The sequence below is a fragment of the Vanellus vanellus genome, assembly GCF_965231255.1.
Source record: "Vanellus vanellus genome assembly, chromosome: 1".
NCBI lineage: Eukaryota > Metazoa > Chordata > Aves > Charadriiformes > Charadriidae > Vanellus > Vanellus vanellus.
The window spans coordinates 69,178,278-69,194,365 of NC_138905.1; the positions used below are offsets into that span (position 1 = coordinate 69,178,278).

General features: G+C 44.3%; 1 protein-coding gene across 1 annotated transcript in view; it reads right to left on the minus strand.

Annotated features, from left to right (window-relative positions):
- Nucleotides 1-16,088, minus strand: part of CACNA2D4 (calcium voltage-gated channel auxiliary subunit alpha2delta 4) — a gene marked incomplete at its 5' end in the record, with an annotated part of 132,115 nt that overhangs the window by 83,175 nt on the left and 32,852 nt on the right. Inside the window, 8 exons of the mRNA XM_082479730.1 lie at nt 2,022-2,093; nt 5,586-5,672; nt 7,091-7,165; nt 9,601-9,681; nt 11,014-11,091; nt 12,358-12,375; nt 14,031-14,164; nt 15,793-15,871. Of these exons, the coding sequence (XP_082335856.1) occupies nt 2,022-2,093; nt 5,586-5,672; nt 7,091-7,165; nt 9,601-9,681; nt 11,014-11,091; nt 12,358-12,375; nt 14,031-14,164; nt 15,793-15,871 (624 nt within the window). The remainder of the gene's footprint in view (nt 1-2,021; nt 2,094-5,585; nt 5,673-7,090; nt 7,166-9,600; nt 9,682-11,013; nt 11,092-12,357; nt 12,376-14,030; nt 14,165-15,792; nt 15,872-16,088) is intronic.

Consider the following 16,088-nt stretch of genomic DNA (forward strand, 5'->3'; position numbering starts at 1 on the left):
TCAACGGTGCTCTGCTTCATCAGCTAGCAGAGTACAAGTGGGAATTGCTAAGTTTCACTTCTGGTCCTCACTCTGTGTGTATTCTGATAATAGTAAAACTGTCACATACTCAGATTCGGTCTCATATTATGCTTCATAACGCTCGCACAGTTGCAGAATAAAACAGGTAATATCTCTTACCAAGGCTACTTTTTTTTTACCTTTTTTTCCCTGAGTAGGGGAGCAGAAAGATGTCCCTAAAATAGTGAATTAAAAAGATATCTTTGGATGACTCAGAAGAAATGTTATTGAAGGTGCGCAGAGACAGAGAAAGAGAGTAAGTTAGCAAAATAAGCAATTTAGGCTTACAAAGAATAGATCTTGCTGGAAAACCCTGATTGCTTTTCTGACAGAATAACAAAGGTAATGGATGAAGGGAATAAAGAACATGCAATGTATCTGGGTTTATATAAAGCAGTTGAAACAGCTTCTCAGGAAATTTTATTCTAAATAATCACTTAAAGTGGGCTTAAATAAGATGTGGAGTGAGAACCAGCTGCAGTACTGCAAACAAAAAACCCAGTAAACAATATGGCATCGAAGGAAAATGATGTAATGAGAGGAATAGACAGAGTGTGTCTTAGGAGCCCTTATGTACAGTGATCCGTAAGACAAAATAAACCATTTCTCTGCATACTGAGAAAAAGTCCCAACAGCCCTAAAAATTAGAAAGACTGGACAAAAAGGACTGGGAAAATGGCCACTGGAAACAACAGCTAAGAAACATGGAAACCAAGGCAGCTGTTCTGGTGCAGCTATGGGAGGGAGAAAACATTGAAGGGACAGCAGAAAGGAGATTTGGGGCTCCCTGTTCAGAAAGATCCTATCACAGAGAATAGATACTCTCTGCAGAGCAACGGGGAAACAGTACTCAAATAATTCAGTGCAGCCCTGGTACTCGTGTACCAGAAACGATACAAGAGACAAAGGGAACAAAAATGATTGCTGAACTGCTTGGACTAGAAAGCATTTCAAATGCAGTTGTTGGCAAGGCCCAAGAGAAGAAGGGCCAAGCCATTGACAGGTACCTGGTAGTTGCAAACACCAAGAACAGAGAAAGAGAATTTAGTTACAAGATCCAGCAGTACAACTATTCAGAGGAAACAGAGGGGTGTCTTCATTAGGAAAAGGCACAGTTTCAGCAGTGGCTGGGAGCAGTTGGTTTATTGGAATTTGTGCTGACTGTGGCTTAGCATGGGAGCAGTTCAGCCAGCCTGATTGCTGAAAAAAACGCTCCCTATAAGAGATGGAAAATTTTCCTGAAATATGGAAGACTTCTGGGCAGTGTAACTTGCAGGACTCTGGAATACTTCCTAACAGGAAATGATGAAAGCCAAAATCTTTAGGAGAGTTAAATAAACGTGAATGAAAAAGTACCAGTGAACGTAAATGTACAAGACAATTTTGCACTGATTCCAAGGGAAGATGTATAACCCTACATTAGAGCTGGTAGGGAACGTTCAAAAGTCTCCATTTCACTAGAACTTTTCATAAAACATCTGTAAATATTTGCATAGAAATTTAATCCTGGACCTGGATGAAGCAAATCGCCTTTCTGACAGAGTGAGGGACAAAGTTTTCACGAGTCGATAGGGAAAAGGGAGTTGCAAAATACCCTCCAAATCTCTTTCTGTCTAGGTCAGCCCAGCATAGTCTTTTCCCATTCTAAACTCTTGAAGATCTCAGATTTGTTTCACAGCCCTATATACAATGAACAACACGGGTTTAGTCTTTACCTGGACAAAGTAGGGAGCTGTGAGGCGTTTCCAATGCCTCTGTAAGAGCAGAATGTTGGAGGTTTAAAGAGCATTTCTAACAATGCTCTATTTTATGTCTTTAGTGCATGTGTTATATATGTGGTGAAACAATAAAATCCTCGCTCTCAGAAATGCTGAGCATTAAAACCGCATCCTTCGTGGCTCTTCAGCACCCATTTCCCATCCCCTCTCTCTTGTGACCTGAACAGAAGGATAATTTCTTACCCCTTTATCCACAGGGACCTTCACATCCATAGAGAGGTAGCCTGTTTCCCCATTGATCATGGCGGTTCTCAGCTGCAGAGGTGAACAAGATCAGTATTAGTGTCTCCAGGCAGGGCAGGACAGGGATTAATAGAGCCACTTGTCATTAATGAATGAGGGCTAGCAGAAAAGAGCGACTGGGTTCCCCCCCCACCCCCAGCTCTTTCTTGCCTTTTTTTTTTTTTAAACTGAGAACCTGTTCTCAGTGGTCAGGATCCTTGTTCAGTCACGCTGATAAGTGGCACAGAATGATAATGGCTTATGCTGAAAGCTTGTTGATATGTCTTTTTAGTGAAAGGAAAGGATCTGGCAGCTATGAAATTGCCAGCCCAAGTTTCAGACTTCGCCCTTTGGCAGCCAGAAAGTCATTAGCACAGTGCTTTGAGAGCCTGGAAGAGGAGACACCTGAGAAACCCACTAACTCCCCCAGACTGATTCCAAAGATCTTGGACGTTTTTTAAACTGATTTATGAATTATAAACTGTATTCAGCACCACTCTGAGGTGCAGCAAAGCAGCTGTTTAACACAGCAAAGCAAGACTGTATGATTACAGGGCAGGCAGTGAGAATACCACTTTATTCAATCCAGGTTCCAAAGGCAAAATGTAATTTTCACAGTGACTCCCAGCCTCTTGCAAGAAAGAGCCAGGGAATTTTTTCCACAAGTGCAGAGGCTTTAACTTTATATCCAGCCTGCCAGAGCATATCAGCCTATTGCTTCAGCCTGGACAGAAAAAAAAAAAAAAAAAAAGGTGGGAAGTAACTTATTCATTCACACAAAATGCTTCCTTACTTCCAGAGACAGGCCTCTATTCAGGTGCTGGCCAGTCTCAACTGCGTTTGTGTTACAAGGCCACAGTTCTGTTTATCATGGCTGTTTGATGTGGGTTATTTACAGACCTAGAATATAAAGCTTGTGTTTCCCAAGGCCCACATCTTGGAAATCAAAACATTGACTGGTACTGTTACTCCTTTTTGGCTAAGAGCATTCAACCTCCTGCCGGAGCCACGGCATGCTCTCTGTTCTGGTCTGACAGCCTGCAGCATTTTCTGTGGGTTCAGGTCAGATATTGTTGCTTCATCCATATCTCCTTGAATGTCAGGCATCTCTTGTTGCCCCATAAGGCAGTGGAGAAGTAAATCAATGGACATCCAAGATGTCTTTGGATCTCCTCAGCTCCAGCTAGGCTGCAGACAGGCTACTTGTCCTGTGCCCAGCCCCCAGGTGACAGTGACTGTAGGTTGGTGCCCAACTCCAGGTTTGCTGTTTCTTCCTCAATAGCTTTTCCTGCATTCAGAAGTCAATTACAGTCCTGCTGTCTGGGAGCCCCCAGAATGCTCAGTCCTTTTTTGGGCAGAATACTTCTGGCAACAGCTGGCCTCCACTTTGAAAAATGTGTAGCAGAGGTTGGATGAAGGGGTGGTCTGGTGCATGCTGTAGTGCTCGTTCCCGACACTCCAAACAGCAAATTCTCTTGCTCCAGGGCAATGAGTCTGTGCCATCTCCATCACTGGCAGCCAGTGCTGCCGAATCCTTTTCCCTGTATGCTTGTGTAGTTTCAAACCAACACAGACATACAGTTTACCTGGGGGGTCTCACAACATCTAGGGGTTTTGCCACTCCGTTTCAACATCCTTGCAGGCTGATTTCTTCTTCGGTGACTCTGTCAAGGCTGAAGAAAATCTGTCCGGGTGACAGCTCCTAGACTGCTGGGAAGGGTCCCTCGACCCTTCCCTTTTCCCCTCACACTAAGAATATCCCTGCATTGCTTCATAAGCAAGCCAAAACTTCCTTGCTTCCCAGCTGGAGATAGTACTATTGGTATTTTCCAGACAGTGCCATCTTCCCTCCCCTAGATTTCTTTTTAGCAGCTGGCTGTATTACACATCATTAGCACTTGGGCATATTTTTCCAGTCTGAATTTGCTGCTTATCGGTGTTGCTGAGATTATACTGCAACTGATGTTGAGTCTGTCATTGATCTAATACCATAGCTGCAAATCTGAGTGTTGAAATGTTGGCAGCTTTCTGCTGCAGTGGGTGTATCTTGAGAGTCTCTAGACTTGCTGAAGTCACACTGCAGATATCGTTCGCGTCACTGAATGTTTCTGTACCCTCAGTGACTGCAATCTTTCTTCTGGAAGATGCAGTACAGGAACACAAAGTGGCTTTGTTTTTCATGCCTCTTTTGATGTTTATTTTTTTTCACTGGATAGTTTTACAGACAAAAGCCTCACACTTTGCATCATATTTGCATTCAGGTATCAGTGTTATTTGGTCAGACAGGTAGCTGCTAGCCAAATAAATATGACAGCAAAGCAAAGTCCTCTAATTTCCTGGATTTTTTTTTTTTTTTTCAATAGTGAACTGGGTAAAGAGGAGGAGCTCTAAAAGCGGTTCCAATGAGAGATGAAACTACAATGGCAGCAGGGCTCCTAGAAGACATCAGCGAACCCGCACAAAGTCATTGGCAACCTGCATCTTGGTTCTTCCACTGCATTTAAAGCCTCTTATTGTTATCTTGCTTTCCACATTTCACACCCAGTGCCGTTGTGTTTCCTTTCTCAATTTGCCACTCTTCCATTTCCCAAGTTCCTTTGGTGTGGCCCTTTGTACTTGGCCTGCACCAGTGACAGTAGCTACTTTGATCCTCTTGCTGGGCAGTTTGTTTGTCCTACCTGTTTAAGTGGATATCTTTAGCATCAGATCCATTTATCTCAGCAGTCTCCCCTGTAATCCAGAAGCATGTGTCCCACAGCTAATTCTATCTTACTCCAAATTCAATTCTTATCTTAGTAACTTAAGTATCTGTTCTCTCCTAATTCTTCTGAGTAAAAGAAAACCGGCCACAGAGGAACCTCTCTGCCTCCTCATTATATCTGGGTCTCTAGTTGTGCAATGGGGCAGTGTGCAGCTGTTAAGGTGCATGCTGTTTCTTGTTTATCACTTTTTAATAATTTTGCTCGAAAGACAGTAGAAAAGGTATTTTCTAATCTTTTCTCTCTGGTCAGCTTTTGTTTTCGGTGCCTCGGCAGCTGTGCAATAAGGTTGTTTCTGGAAATCTGTTTTTCCTCAAGTGTCTAAGTCCCTCTGTCTATTATTAACAGTGACTGCAAGCTTTAGGCTCTTTCTGAATGCACTTTCTTCCTTGTTGCAGATCGCATTAGTTGAGTGGCTTCAGCTATATCTCACATACTACATGTATGGGTAACATCAGGGGACACCACCATATTCCTAAGCTATCTTGGCTTTGTATTAAGGCAGCATTTGGGCCATGTACACACAGTGCTTCCTCTCTCCTGCCATCATTTTTCCTCCCTGTTCCATGAAAAGGAAAACTTATACTGGGAAGGAAGACAAGCACTTTGTAGGGGAGCATCATTCTTGTCCTCTTGTAGATCACCAGCCTTTCTCAGTCAGCGCCACTCAGGCACAGAAAAAAACCAGGAGTGCATGCTGCCTGCTGCTCCTCTGCCCCTTCCATACAGACACACAAAGTAATGGAAAGAAGGACCTGATACTCACTATTTCATCCCGGTCTTCCCATTCCACTTCTGAGAGATCTACGCTGTTGTAGTTTGGCTTAGGCTTCAGTTTCTTTCCTTCTTTATACTGGTGTTTATTAAAAAAAAAAAAAAAAAGAAAAATACCTAAGTAAGCAGCTAGATTACTTGCTAAACTAACCCTTTAAGAATCAATATCTAATTTGAAAAATAGGGGTGTCTCATTTATTCTCTGCCTGGGAAGGCAGCATTTGGGTGCAGGTGCCTTCTCGGTCCCATGCTATGTAATTCTTTATGCAGGTGGTATGAGGCTGGGACAGTTCAAGTGGGAGAGGCTGATCCAGTAGCAAGGGACAGGCGGCAACACAAGTAAACTTGCAGGTAAGGGCTAGAGCCTCCTTTGTGAGAATATTTTTCTAAATAGATCAGTACAATATACTTTTCTCCAAGAAATCAGTTTTTTCCCACAGCTAAGAGTGTAATCCCATTAACACTATAATACCAGCAGGAGTTCTTTCCTGATGGGAATTAGGCTTTGACTCTACTGACAGAAAGGTAGACTTTTCACTTAGGATGCAAGAGCGCTATTTCTCTGCAATCTTCTGGGTTAAGGAAAAGGTGTGAAGCAGGCTGAGAGAGCCCAATTTCAGGTGGAGGATAAAGCAGTGCCCTTGCCTAGCTTTGCCTTGCCCCATCCTGGAATCACAATGTGTCCCTTCTCTTCACCTAATGAAGTAACTGTCTATGCCTGTGGTCTCCCTGAGCAAAGCTACCTTTTTGAAGACAGCTGCTGTGAAGCCTTGTGGTGGCACTTTCTCTTGCTGGTGACCCCACTAACACAACTGTGCACAGATGGATTTGTGCCGACAGACATGTGCATGAAATATAAAATCATTGTGTGCCTGGGTATCTGAGTAATGAGGCCAGCTGTGTTTTTGCAGACAGATGTGTGGTCTGGAGCTTCAGGTGGCACCGTGAGGGAGAAACTTTGCCCTTGTGTCCACTCCCTCAAGTCCTAGAAGGTCTTTGCAGCCTACTGGTCTCTAAATTGTCTCTGGCTTTCCATGTTACTAAGATTTGTGGTAGTGGACCCTGCTAGCCTCAGATTCCCCAAATGTCCAACACTACACAGCTGCTGGGTGCCTATTACTGGGGTACTGCTCATGCTGAATCTTCTTGTAGGAGATATGCCTGAGCGAGGGGAATTGTTTCTTCAGCCCGACAGTGAAACCTTGCATGGATGCAGATACATGTGCACCCACAGTACAGCCAGTGCACACAAATACAGCTCTCACATGCATTTTAAGGACAACAGACGGGCAGGGTGCCCTACACTTCATACACATGTGTGTGCATATATACATCTGTGTATGTGGAATTGATTTTTCTGGCCCTCATTCTCCTGGGTACCTATATATCAGAGCGTGGTAGCCTTCACAGCTCAATAAAATGTGAGAAATCAGGGGCATCCCTGAAAGCCATTGTTTCCAGGTAAGCAAAGGTTCTCAAATTCACAGCTATACATACCAAAGGACGAAGGTCTGGGTGTGAAAGGATGTAGCCGTTGTTAGTGTTCAGAAAGGCGTATCCATGGACACCCAGCTGGAGAAAGAGGCATTAGAATAATTAGCGCTTTAGCTAGAAACACTGCTCTGTAATGAGTGCCACTGATACCCTGGCACCACCAATATTCAGAAATACTTTTCTTTTAAAGGTTTTCACCAGCAGAAAATAGGGTCCATCCCAAACCATTTATCTCCAGATCTCTGGCCGCTCTGTCTGAGCAGGCTGACTATGCTTGGATGTACACAGGGATGGGCAGGTAGTTGATTTCTGTACACATTCAGAAAAAGATGCCCTCCTAGAGTCTGATTGTCCTCATGGACAGTTACCACCCAGAGGAAGAATAAACCCTCCACAGCAGGCACAACAGTGGTGCACATAAAATGAGCAACGATGGGGAATGTCGTAAACAGTACGGAAACAGCGGTGACAGGTCTGTATGCCCATCACTACATATGCACAGCAGTGAATGAACAAGTGAGTATGAATCTCACAGATGGCTTCCCTGGAAACCCAGTCGGTCTTCAGAGGGGCTCTGCATTATGTTTCAGTGTTGGCAAGACCAGACCTAGCCTAGGCCAATAGTACAAGCCTGTAGTCTTAAAATGCTTTTTAAGGAATAGCATAATCTAACAAGAGCAGACACTGGCTGACCTGATCGGCAAGAGATTTCCGAGAAAGCAATTACTCAGATCAAGCCCATATATAATACAAATTCCAGCTAAACCCTGAGTTGCTAAAAACCTGCTGATAGTCCTGCGCTTGCCAAAACAATAGGTGTCTCGAGGAAAACAAGAATGGCTAAAGTTTCTATCTTCAAAAAATGTTGCAACTTTATATTCCTACAGAGACAATCCTGGAGGGACAACAGTAGGGAAGCGGGTAGGTAAGTAATTTACAGTCTATCTGTGCCTTTTTGGGGGGAATGAATTCTGTATTTCACACATCCCAGATCAAAACTTTGTACTCTCGCTACGTGAAACAGTTAGGGAGAGCACACTGAGCTCAGCTCAGCTTGGCAAGAATGAAACAAAGACATTGGATCAGGACTACAGCAAACTTCCTTGTTGGCCTATTAAGGCTGACATTTCCCAGCCCAGTAAGGAGGATCATAAATGTATGAGCTTTCAAGGGGTGTAACTCTGGAACTGGTCCTTTGCAACCCATATGCCAGGGGATTCAAGTTGAGGATCTTAGGTTTCCAAGCTGTTGGAAGAGCTCCCGGGAAGTTGTGTCCTGCCTCTGATGTAAAGAAATCCTTCAAATAATATTCCCTCCTTTCCTGGCACCACTTGGAGGAAAGAAGAGTGTCCCTCCCTGGTCCAGAAGAAAGATTATTGTGACACATGGCCTTTGAGTGACTTGGAGGAAGATGAAAAGGTATTAGTCTTACAGAGAAAATAAATGTATATAAAAGTTGCAGCTCCTAGGTTCCCCCAGAGGTTCCTCCAGACCCAAACCAGCTAGCTTTTGCATGCTGAGTGCATGCACCCCAACACTCATAGTTCCTGGGTTGCCTGAAGGATCATTTCCTATAGCTGCATGCAAATGGCCTGCCTTGCATCCACGGCTGGAAGTGCCACACAAATTCATAGCTTCTGATAGCACTTTCAGTCCTGTGAGTCTTCAGCAATCAGATTTTGGACAACTGCTTAACTGGTAGTAGTTGTCTGATAGTTATTTAAGAGAAACTGAAAACTTGAAATGATGGCTCAAACTGCCTGATTTCATGGTGATCCTCAGATGTGCTTGCTGTCTCCTGGTGTGCAGACTGATTGAACAAAAGGTCACTGCATGGAATTTACAGCAGAAACCAAACTAAACAGTTTATCTCTGGGGGAGTCCTATGGATGAACACATTTTTTTAGATATCTGGAACGTAAAGCTAATGGAAAATTGTTGGACTAACAATTCTGGAGAGCAAATACTCTATGTAGGTACAGCACAAGCGAGTGAGAGCCAACTTCCTGTACACTGTCCTGTCAAGAAATCTTCATGCTGGTCTGGAGAAAGGAACCTCTAGGCATGACAGAAAAGTTGGGTCTCTGTAGTCCATTCCATTCAGTCCTCAGTTTTTCTGCTAAGAATATTGATGGTGAACTAGTTTCTTTTTTTTGCCAGCTGGAACGGCAGCTTTGGTCCACTGGGAACTGGATTTAATTCATCTGAGATAGGCTGTCAGATCCATATCATCTCTCAGGGATCTAAGTTGGTGACCATGCAAAGGCTCCATGACCTGTTGCCAATCTACTGGATCATCAAGTCCTTGTGTTTCTGAAGCAGCCTAAGAGCTTCTAGTAGTGAAGGATTTCCCATGTGCTATATGGAAACCACGCATCACCACATCCAACATCTCTTGCTTTACACTCATAGTTCCTCCTACAGGCAGAGAAATGGTTTTTCAGTCATGCCCATGGAAGAATGACTGGTGACTTTGCTGTGCAAAATAACAAATTGCATTATCTCAGTCTTACCTTATACCGCGGAGCAAGTTTTAACAGCTCCCTCAGGGGTACATCAGAGCCCACCACACCCAGGAGAATGCCATGAGATCGCTTAAAAACAAAGGAGAATCCATTTTCAGAAGCAAAACCTGGGTAGATTTCTACCTGAATACCATTATTGCCTTCCTACTAGTCTCTCACTTATCCTCTCCAGGCTTGTGTGAATATGTTCATTCAAAACCAATTAACGTACCTCAAGAAGCCTAAAGAAGTTTCCCCAGGTTTCTCTGGTCTACCCAATACTAGCCAGCATTTTTTTACTATGATTCAGAAATAACATAAAAAAAGGTAACATAAAATCACTGAAAACAAGTTTTGAGGATGAAACCCTGTATTCAGTAGGTGTGAGTAACAATAAGTACAAGGCAATCATGAAAAACAACATGGATCGATTGATAACTTGGGTCAACTAAACCGAACGCCAAGTGCAAAATTGTTAAACTGGGAAAAAGGAATGCAGGAAATTCCTACAAAATCGGGAACTTGCTTTAATAAGCATCTGGGGAGCACAATGGAAAAATGACACACAGGCTTCCGCTGCAGTGCTGCGCTAGTACAGGTTAAGCCCAGCCTCAGGTGGAGAAGGCAGACAATTGTTTGTAGGGCCTGGATGAAGAGTTTATCCCTTGTACAGCAATAGTAAGGAACCATCCACGATTTTAAAAGGATGCTGAGAAACTAGAAATGGTATGGAAAAGAGTGTCTAAAGGGCTTCAAAACCCAGAGGAAATGCTCTTATCAGAGACACATAAATTGTTCAACCTTTGTATCTTCTCAAAAGATAGACAAGTTTGACTCTATTACAGTGTAGAAGATGCTTCCCAGGAAAAGATACCAAAGGGTACAGGCTTTTTAATCTAGCAGAGAAAGCCATTATGACAGGAAGGTGAGGTCAGACAAAACGAAAGTGGAATTTAGACACCAGTTTTTAATGGAGAGTGAGAAACCACAATGGAGATCTCGAGGCTGGATGCCTTTCTTCAATAACACTTTTGCCAAACACAGGTTATTTGGCTCATGAAGGACCATCTCTATGAAATGTGAAGGTCTGCAATAAAATGGACAGACTAGACAAGGTAATGATCTCTTCCAGCCTGAAACTTTATGGGTCTGTGAATTAGGCTCAGTTTGAAAATGGAAGCAATAAAACAGGGAGAAGTGTCATATTCAAGGCGTTTTTTCAAGAAATAGCATTCAGAGGAAATGACAGACTATCATTTTGTCAGATAAATTATCAGCCGCCCATCCTGCCAGAGGTCTACCGCAGTCCCTAATGGCTGGCTCTCTTTTCAGAGACCCACTGGCGTTAAAACCCTGCAAAGGTCCACTGCATCCTTTCACCTCTGCTTGCTGGAGGGAGACTGAAACCCGCGTTGCACTCACCGTCTCGTTCTTTTTGCTGAAGACTGGCATAGCCACTGTTGTCATGAGCAACAGACTTTGAGCCTGAGATGCAAAGAGCTGCCACAGAACAACGAACTGTATGTTAGCAAATGCAATACCACAGATAACCCGAGCGAAAAGCACTGGAATTCCCAAGGACCCCAGATGTTGATTACAATTAGCCGCCTCCTCGCCTCCCACACCCCTCCAAAAACAGATGGCAGCACTTTTCAATACTCTGTATCCAAGAGGATCGTAGGATGGATGCTTGCTTGTGTGGGGTGATGAGGATGGGATGAAAGCCAGTGAAATATGTTGAAGCAAGAGAGATTAAAGAGCTGTTTTAATGAAGAGACAGGAACCTGGAGAAGTGGTGGCACAATTTATATCCACCACTCATTGGGAGCGCAGACATGAGCACTTATGCAACAAGTGTAAAAACCACCAACACAAGGAGCACAGAATAGAGAAAAGCAACACAAATATGAGCAAAATCACAAACAAGATATCATCTATATTGCAAACACATGAATACCACGAATGAGAAACACCACAGGCAAATATTTAAAAGGCACAAATATACACAGAGACTGCTTATATATACTTGTTACTCAAGCATCTAAGCTTAGGAAAAACAGAGGCAAAATCATAATCCAAACAGATACAACATGGTGAGCTATCTCTACAGGGGATACAGGACATGCACATGTAATGGGGTAACAGATGCTCCCAGTACTGCAGAAGACAGATGCTCTAAAAACACGCAGGAAAGGAGGTTAAACAGGCAAGACACATGCAAAGGAGTCTCCCAAACATGCCTAGCTATCAAAAGAACCAAATTCCTTGATGTCAGTAGCATCCCCCTTCTACCTCTCATTTGGTTGAGGCAAGAAATGAGCTCCTCTCTCCATTACTGTACACACTGGGAGCCACAAAGGAGCTAGTCAATAATCTATGTGGTTGCTTGATAGAGATTTGAGGCTGGTATCTTGAGTTACTGGTCTGGATGATTCTGTGTGGAAACTTCCCATTCACAGCAACACTCACACCAACACACAGCAAGTAAACTTCTCTGGCACTTACCGGATATATGGAAAAAGAGATCCGGTGAACTAAGCTACAGCACAACACAGACACTCCTACCTACTCTGAACCAACAGCACAGCTCTCCAGTACATCCAGCATTTCCTCTTCTCGTTCTACCAGTGTAAGAGGGCTCCTTCAGCGCTGCAGCCCCCACCCCCCTCCAGATGTACAGGCCAGCTGTGGCTGTGAGCACTGGCACTGACACACCAACTGGCACAAGGGAAACAACACGCTCACAAAACACAGGGGTGCAGTTACCTCCTCAGACTGTGGCAGCTAGCGAGAGATATGGATGAACAGATGAATGAATACATGAATGGAGGAATGAATCAAAGATGGGAGAGGCTGGGGCAGAGGAAGTGAATGGCAAGCCAAGCCAAGAGGTAAGAAAAGAGGTGCAGCAAAAAAAAAGTGCAGCAAACAAATCCCTTTGGCTGCCTTGGGAAGTGTGACACTGTACACCAGTGCCAGGGGTGGCATGCTTACTATTAGAATAAACTTCTTGGGTAGGTAGTAGCATTTCTGGAGGTTTTGCTTAGCACGCTCAAGTGCCATGTCCCCAGCTTTCGCTTGACACCGCTACTGCAGCAGAAGACATCCCCACATCACCTTCACAGACCTAGTGTGCCATGGCTGCAGCCTCGTTGGTCAGCCACAGAACAGAGGTGAGGGACAATCTCTTCCCATGGGAGCACGGCACCTTGCTACAGAGCTAAGCTCAGTGCCCCTAGTTTTACTCCAACTCAGAGAGTTCAGATTTCTCACCACGGATCTTGAACCTGCAAACTGTGGGTTCTCCCCAGGGCTGTGGCAGACACCCTAAAGCTACTTCTGGCCAGACCTGGGCTAATAACTTCAGTCCCACAATGGGATTCTGTATGGAAACATTCTCAATGTTCCTGGAAGATTTTTTCCTCCCTCAGATAGTATAAACAGTGCTGAGACCTCAGGTTTGTCTCTGGAAGAGGGGGATCTGACTTGTAGTCAGCTCTGTCACATTTATGCAGACACTTCTCTGGGGTGAAAAGTCCAGTGTAGGAAAAAATCTTTATCTCTCTGAAAGCACAGAGAGCCCCAAAAGAAGAAATATAACTTTCTCTTTCTGCAGCGTAGAAAGGGATGGAGGTGAAGATTGAGAAACATCCTCCATTCAGGGAAGTGCAGGGGAAGGCTCCTTCAGTGGCAGTCTACTCTGTCCTTCTCTTTACTCCTTTGAATTTCCAAGCTGCCTTGGCAACACACCACCTGCATCTGCTCATGGTCCAAATGTCTTAAGTCTTCCCGTAGGGCAGGCCTGAGATGAAGCAAGGGGAGTTGGGAGTGCTGACCGGTACTTTGCAATGTCCTTTACCCACAGGGCTATACACAGGGCCACTGCGGTGATGCTTGTTTTGCTGGCCCAAGGAATGAAAGAGCGAGCCTGCTTCCCAAACTGAGATCTGTACCTTTGAGTGGCAAGCAGTATGCAGTTGGCTACTGGGCTGGAGGAGATAAATCTTTGTGACCTGTATCCTGAGCTGTAAATAATCTTTCCTGTGAATAATCCTTTAGAAGGTAACCTGCTTTCACAGAAGCACTGCTTAAGTCACGCTGTGCCTGTGTGATTAGTCCTGGGCTCCTGGGTCACTGCAGATTCAGACCTGAGTCTGCATATACATCTCAACTCCAGGAGTGAGCAGAAAAGAAATATTGTCTGCCTCAGCAGAGCCAGAGACCAGTAATTTCTATCAGTCAACCAACTCCTGGTTTTAAATAAATTTTTAAAATAAGTTTCAGGACTTTATTTAGATTCTGATATACAGAAGATATTTAGATGGGAAGCTAGGACAAGTTATATGCCTAATGTACTAGCTGGGCATCTAACACCTTTGCCAGTTTGGCCCATAGGCCCTGCTGTTTGCTGACTAAAGACTTGTGCTGTAGGTCCTTACCGCGCTGTCCATGTAGGCTTCAGTCCAGATAATGTCGTGGTCGTGGTTGATGACCATGGGACGGCTGAGCACATGCAGGTACTCCATCACATTCTCCTGGACGTCCGCTAGTGTGGAGATCTGAGTGTAGTAGCCTTCATGAAGAAACAGAGGTATGAGTCACTCTTCTAATGTGTCTTCCGTATCTTTAAACGAGCATTTGTGCAAAGCTAGAAAACTGGATGTCAAAGACTTTATCTAAGTTACCTATTTCCAGAGCTTTCTCCTCACAGATGGACCTGTAACAGTCTAACACTACAACAAGGACTACAGGGGAAGAGTGTCTTCAAGGTATCAAAAGGTCCTCTAAATTAGCTGCTTAACTGGTAAGAAATGCTAACACGGTGTAATGTCATGAGGACTCTCGTCCTGCTTCTCACCAGATGGATCTGATTGGTTGTACTTGGTATAGCACGGAGTATGCCAGATAAATGGAAAACTTTCGTTGTCACTAGGAAAACGCTGCCATGTGAAAGGGCTTATGGTCTGATAAGCTTTGTGATGTGGAAACAGATTTAGTGTGCTTGGAAACAAGGACTACAAGAGCTATACAATGTGTCAAAACAGAAGAACCGAAAAATCAGTGAATCTTCTGCAGAGCTCAAGTCTGGTAAGTGAGAATTCAAGTGCAAAGAGCCTATTTTCGTTCTGCTTGGTAATTCAGGAGAATCCATTCTCACATTTTATGGCAAACCAACAGGCCCATGAATTCCCTGTCGCTAACCTTATGGCTGAATACGCAACCTGAAATCCAGAATTTTTTTTTTGGCTAATAGAAATTTAAAACACTACGAGTTATTCATAGTGCTAACAGATGAATGTTTGAGCCTTGAACATGCCCAGCTCAGGCCAGCAATTCTTGTCTGTCAATTATTTTCAGTAGCAAGTGCACCCATGCATTTCATAGTCTGCTGAAGCCACTGCTCATACAGGAAAAGAGTCGATATACCTGGCTAGTCAGCCCCCAACATCAGTCGTCCCTTCTTTTCCCTTTTTAAACAGGATACTGATGTATCAAGCACTGCTGACTGTCTCCAGTCATGCTGAGGCCAAGTCAGGCCCAAACAGGGAAGGCTTTTTTTTTTTTTTTCCCTCCTTCCTTTACCCTTGTGGACTCTGACAGGGCTGACTGAACTTTTTAACTGGCCCCAAATGCATAGAGGTGACTCACCTACTCTGGGTGGATTTCCTCATTCATGCCATTTCACGCCAGCTACAGAGAATATTGGTTTTAAGGTGGGATTAGCAAACTAATCTGGTACCTCAGTGAAACTACTGGCACACAAAGAATTTGGCCAGGATATAGGGGTTAACCTGCAGAACTTGTGAAAAATGCTGTAAAAATCTTTAGAGATGTTCGTTTTACATCTCAGCCAAAAGATGTCAGGCTTTCTGACAGCGTTTTAGACAGATTGTCAAAAGCCAGCAACTGGGAGACAATAAGCACAGGGTGGACCACCGCCAGCATGAATCTCGGTCACAGTGTCCCTTGGCACCGTGACAGGAAAAATGTGGTGGCTCAGCACGGAGGACTTGTGTTAGTTGGACACAGACCCACTTCATGTGGACTAGTGGAGTCTGCATTTTCCTTGGGTCGTCTTCCAACCAAGGGCTCATGGGCCCCAGCTATAGTGGGGAAGCCTTCGAGAGATCCAGGGCCCCGTGGTGGCAGCCCACGTGTGATGTGTGTGATGGCGGGTGGGGAACCATTGCCACATAGCACCTTTGTTGTTGCAGGCGATCCATTTCACATTGGGGGCAAAAGTGACTTCCCGTCCAATGAGGTAAGTGAAAACCCGGACCTGGGAATGCAGAAACAGAAGAATTAGGCTGTAATGTGCTACCGAATCCAAATGGCTGAGATTTGGCATCCTGCTATACACTGGAGTGAATGCCTGTTTGCGGCGCAAAGCAATAGCTCTGCTTTCACACAGAGACAGGAGCCTCTTGCTCCATTTGTTTTGGATTTTGTGGGCTGGAACTTCATTTCCAATTACAATATGCTCAGGAAGCCAAGTA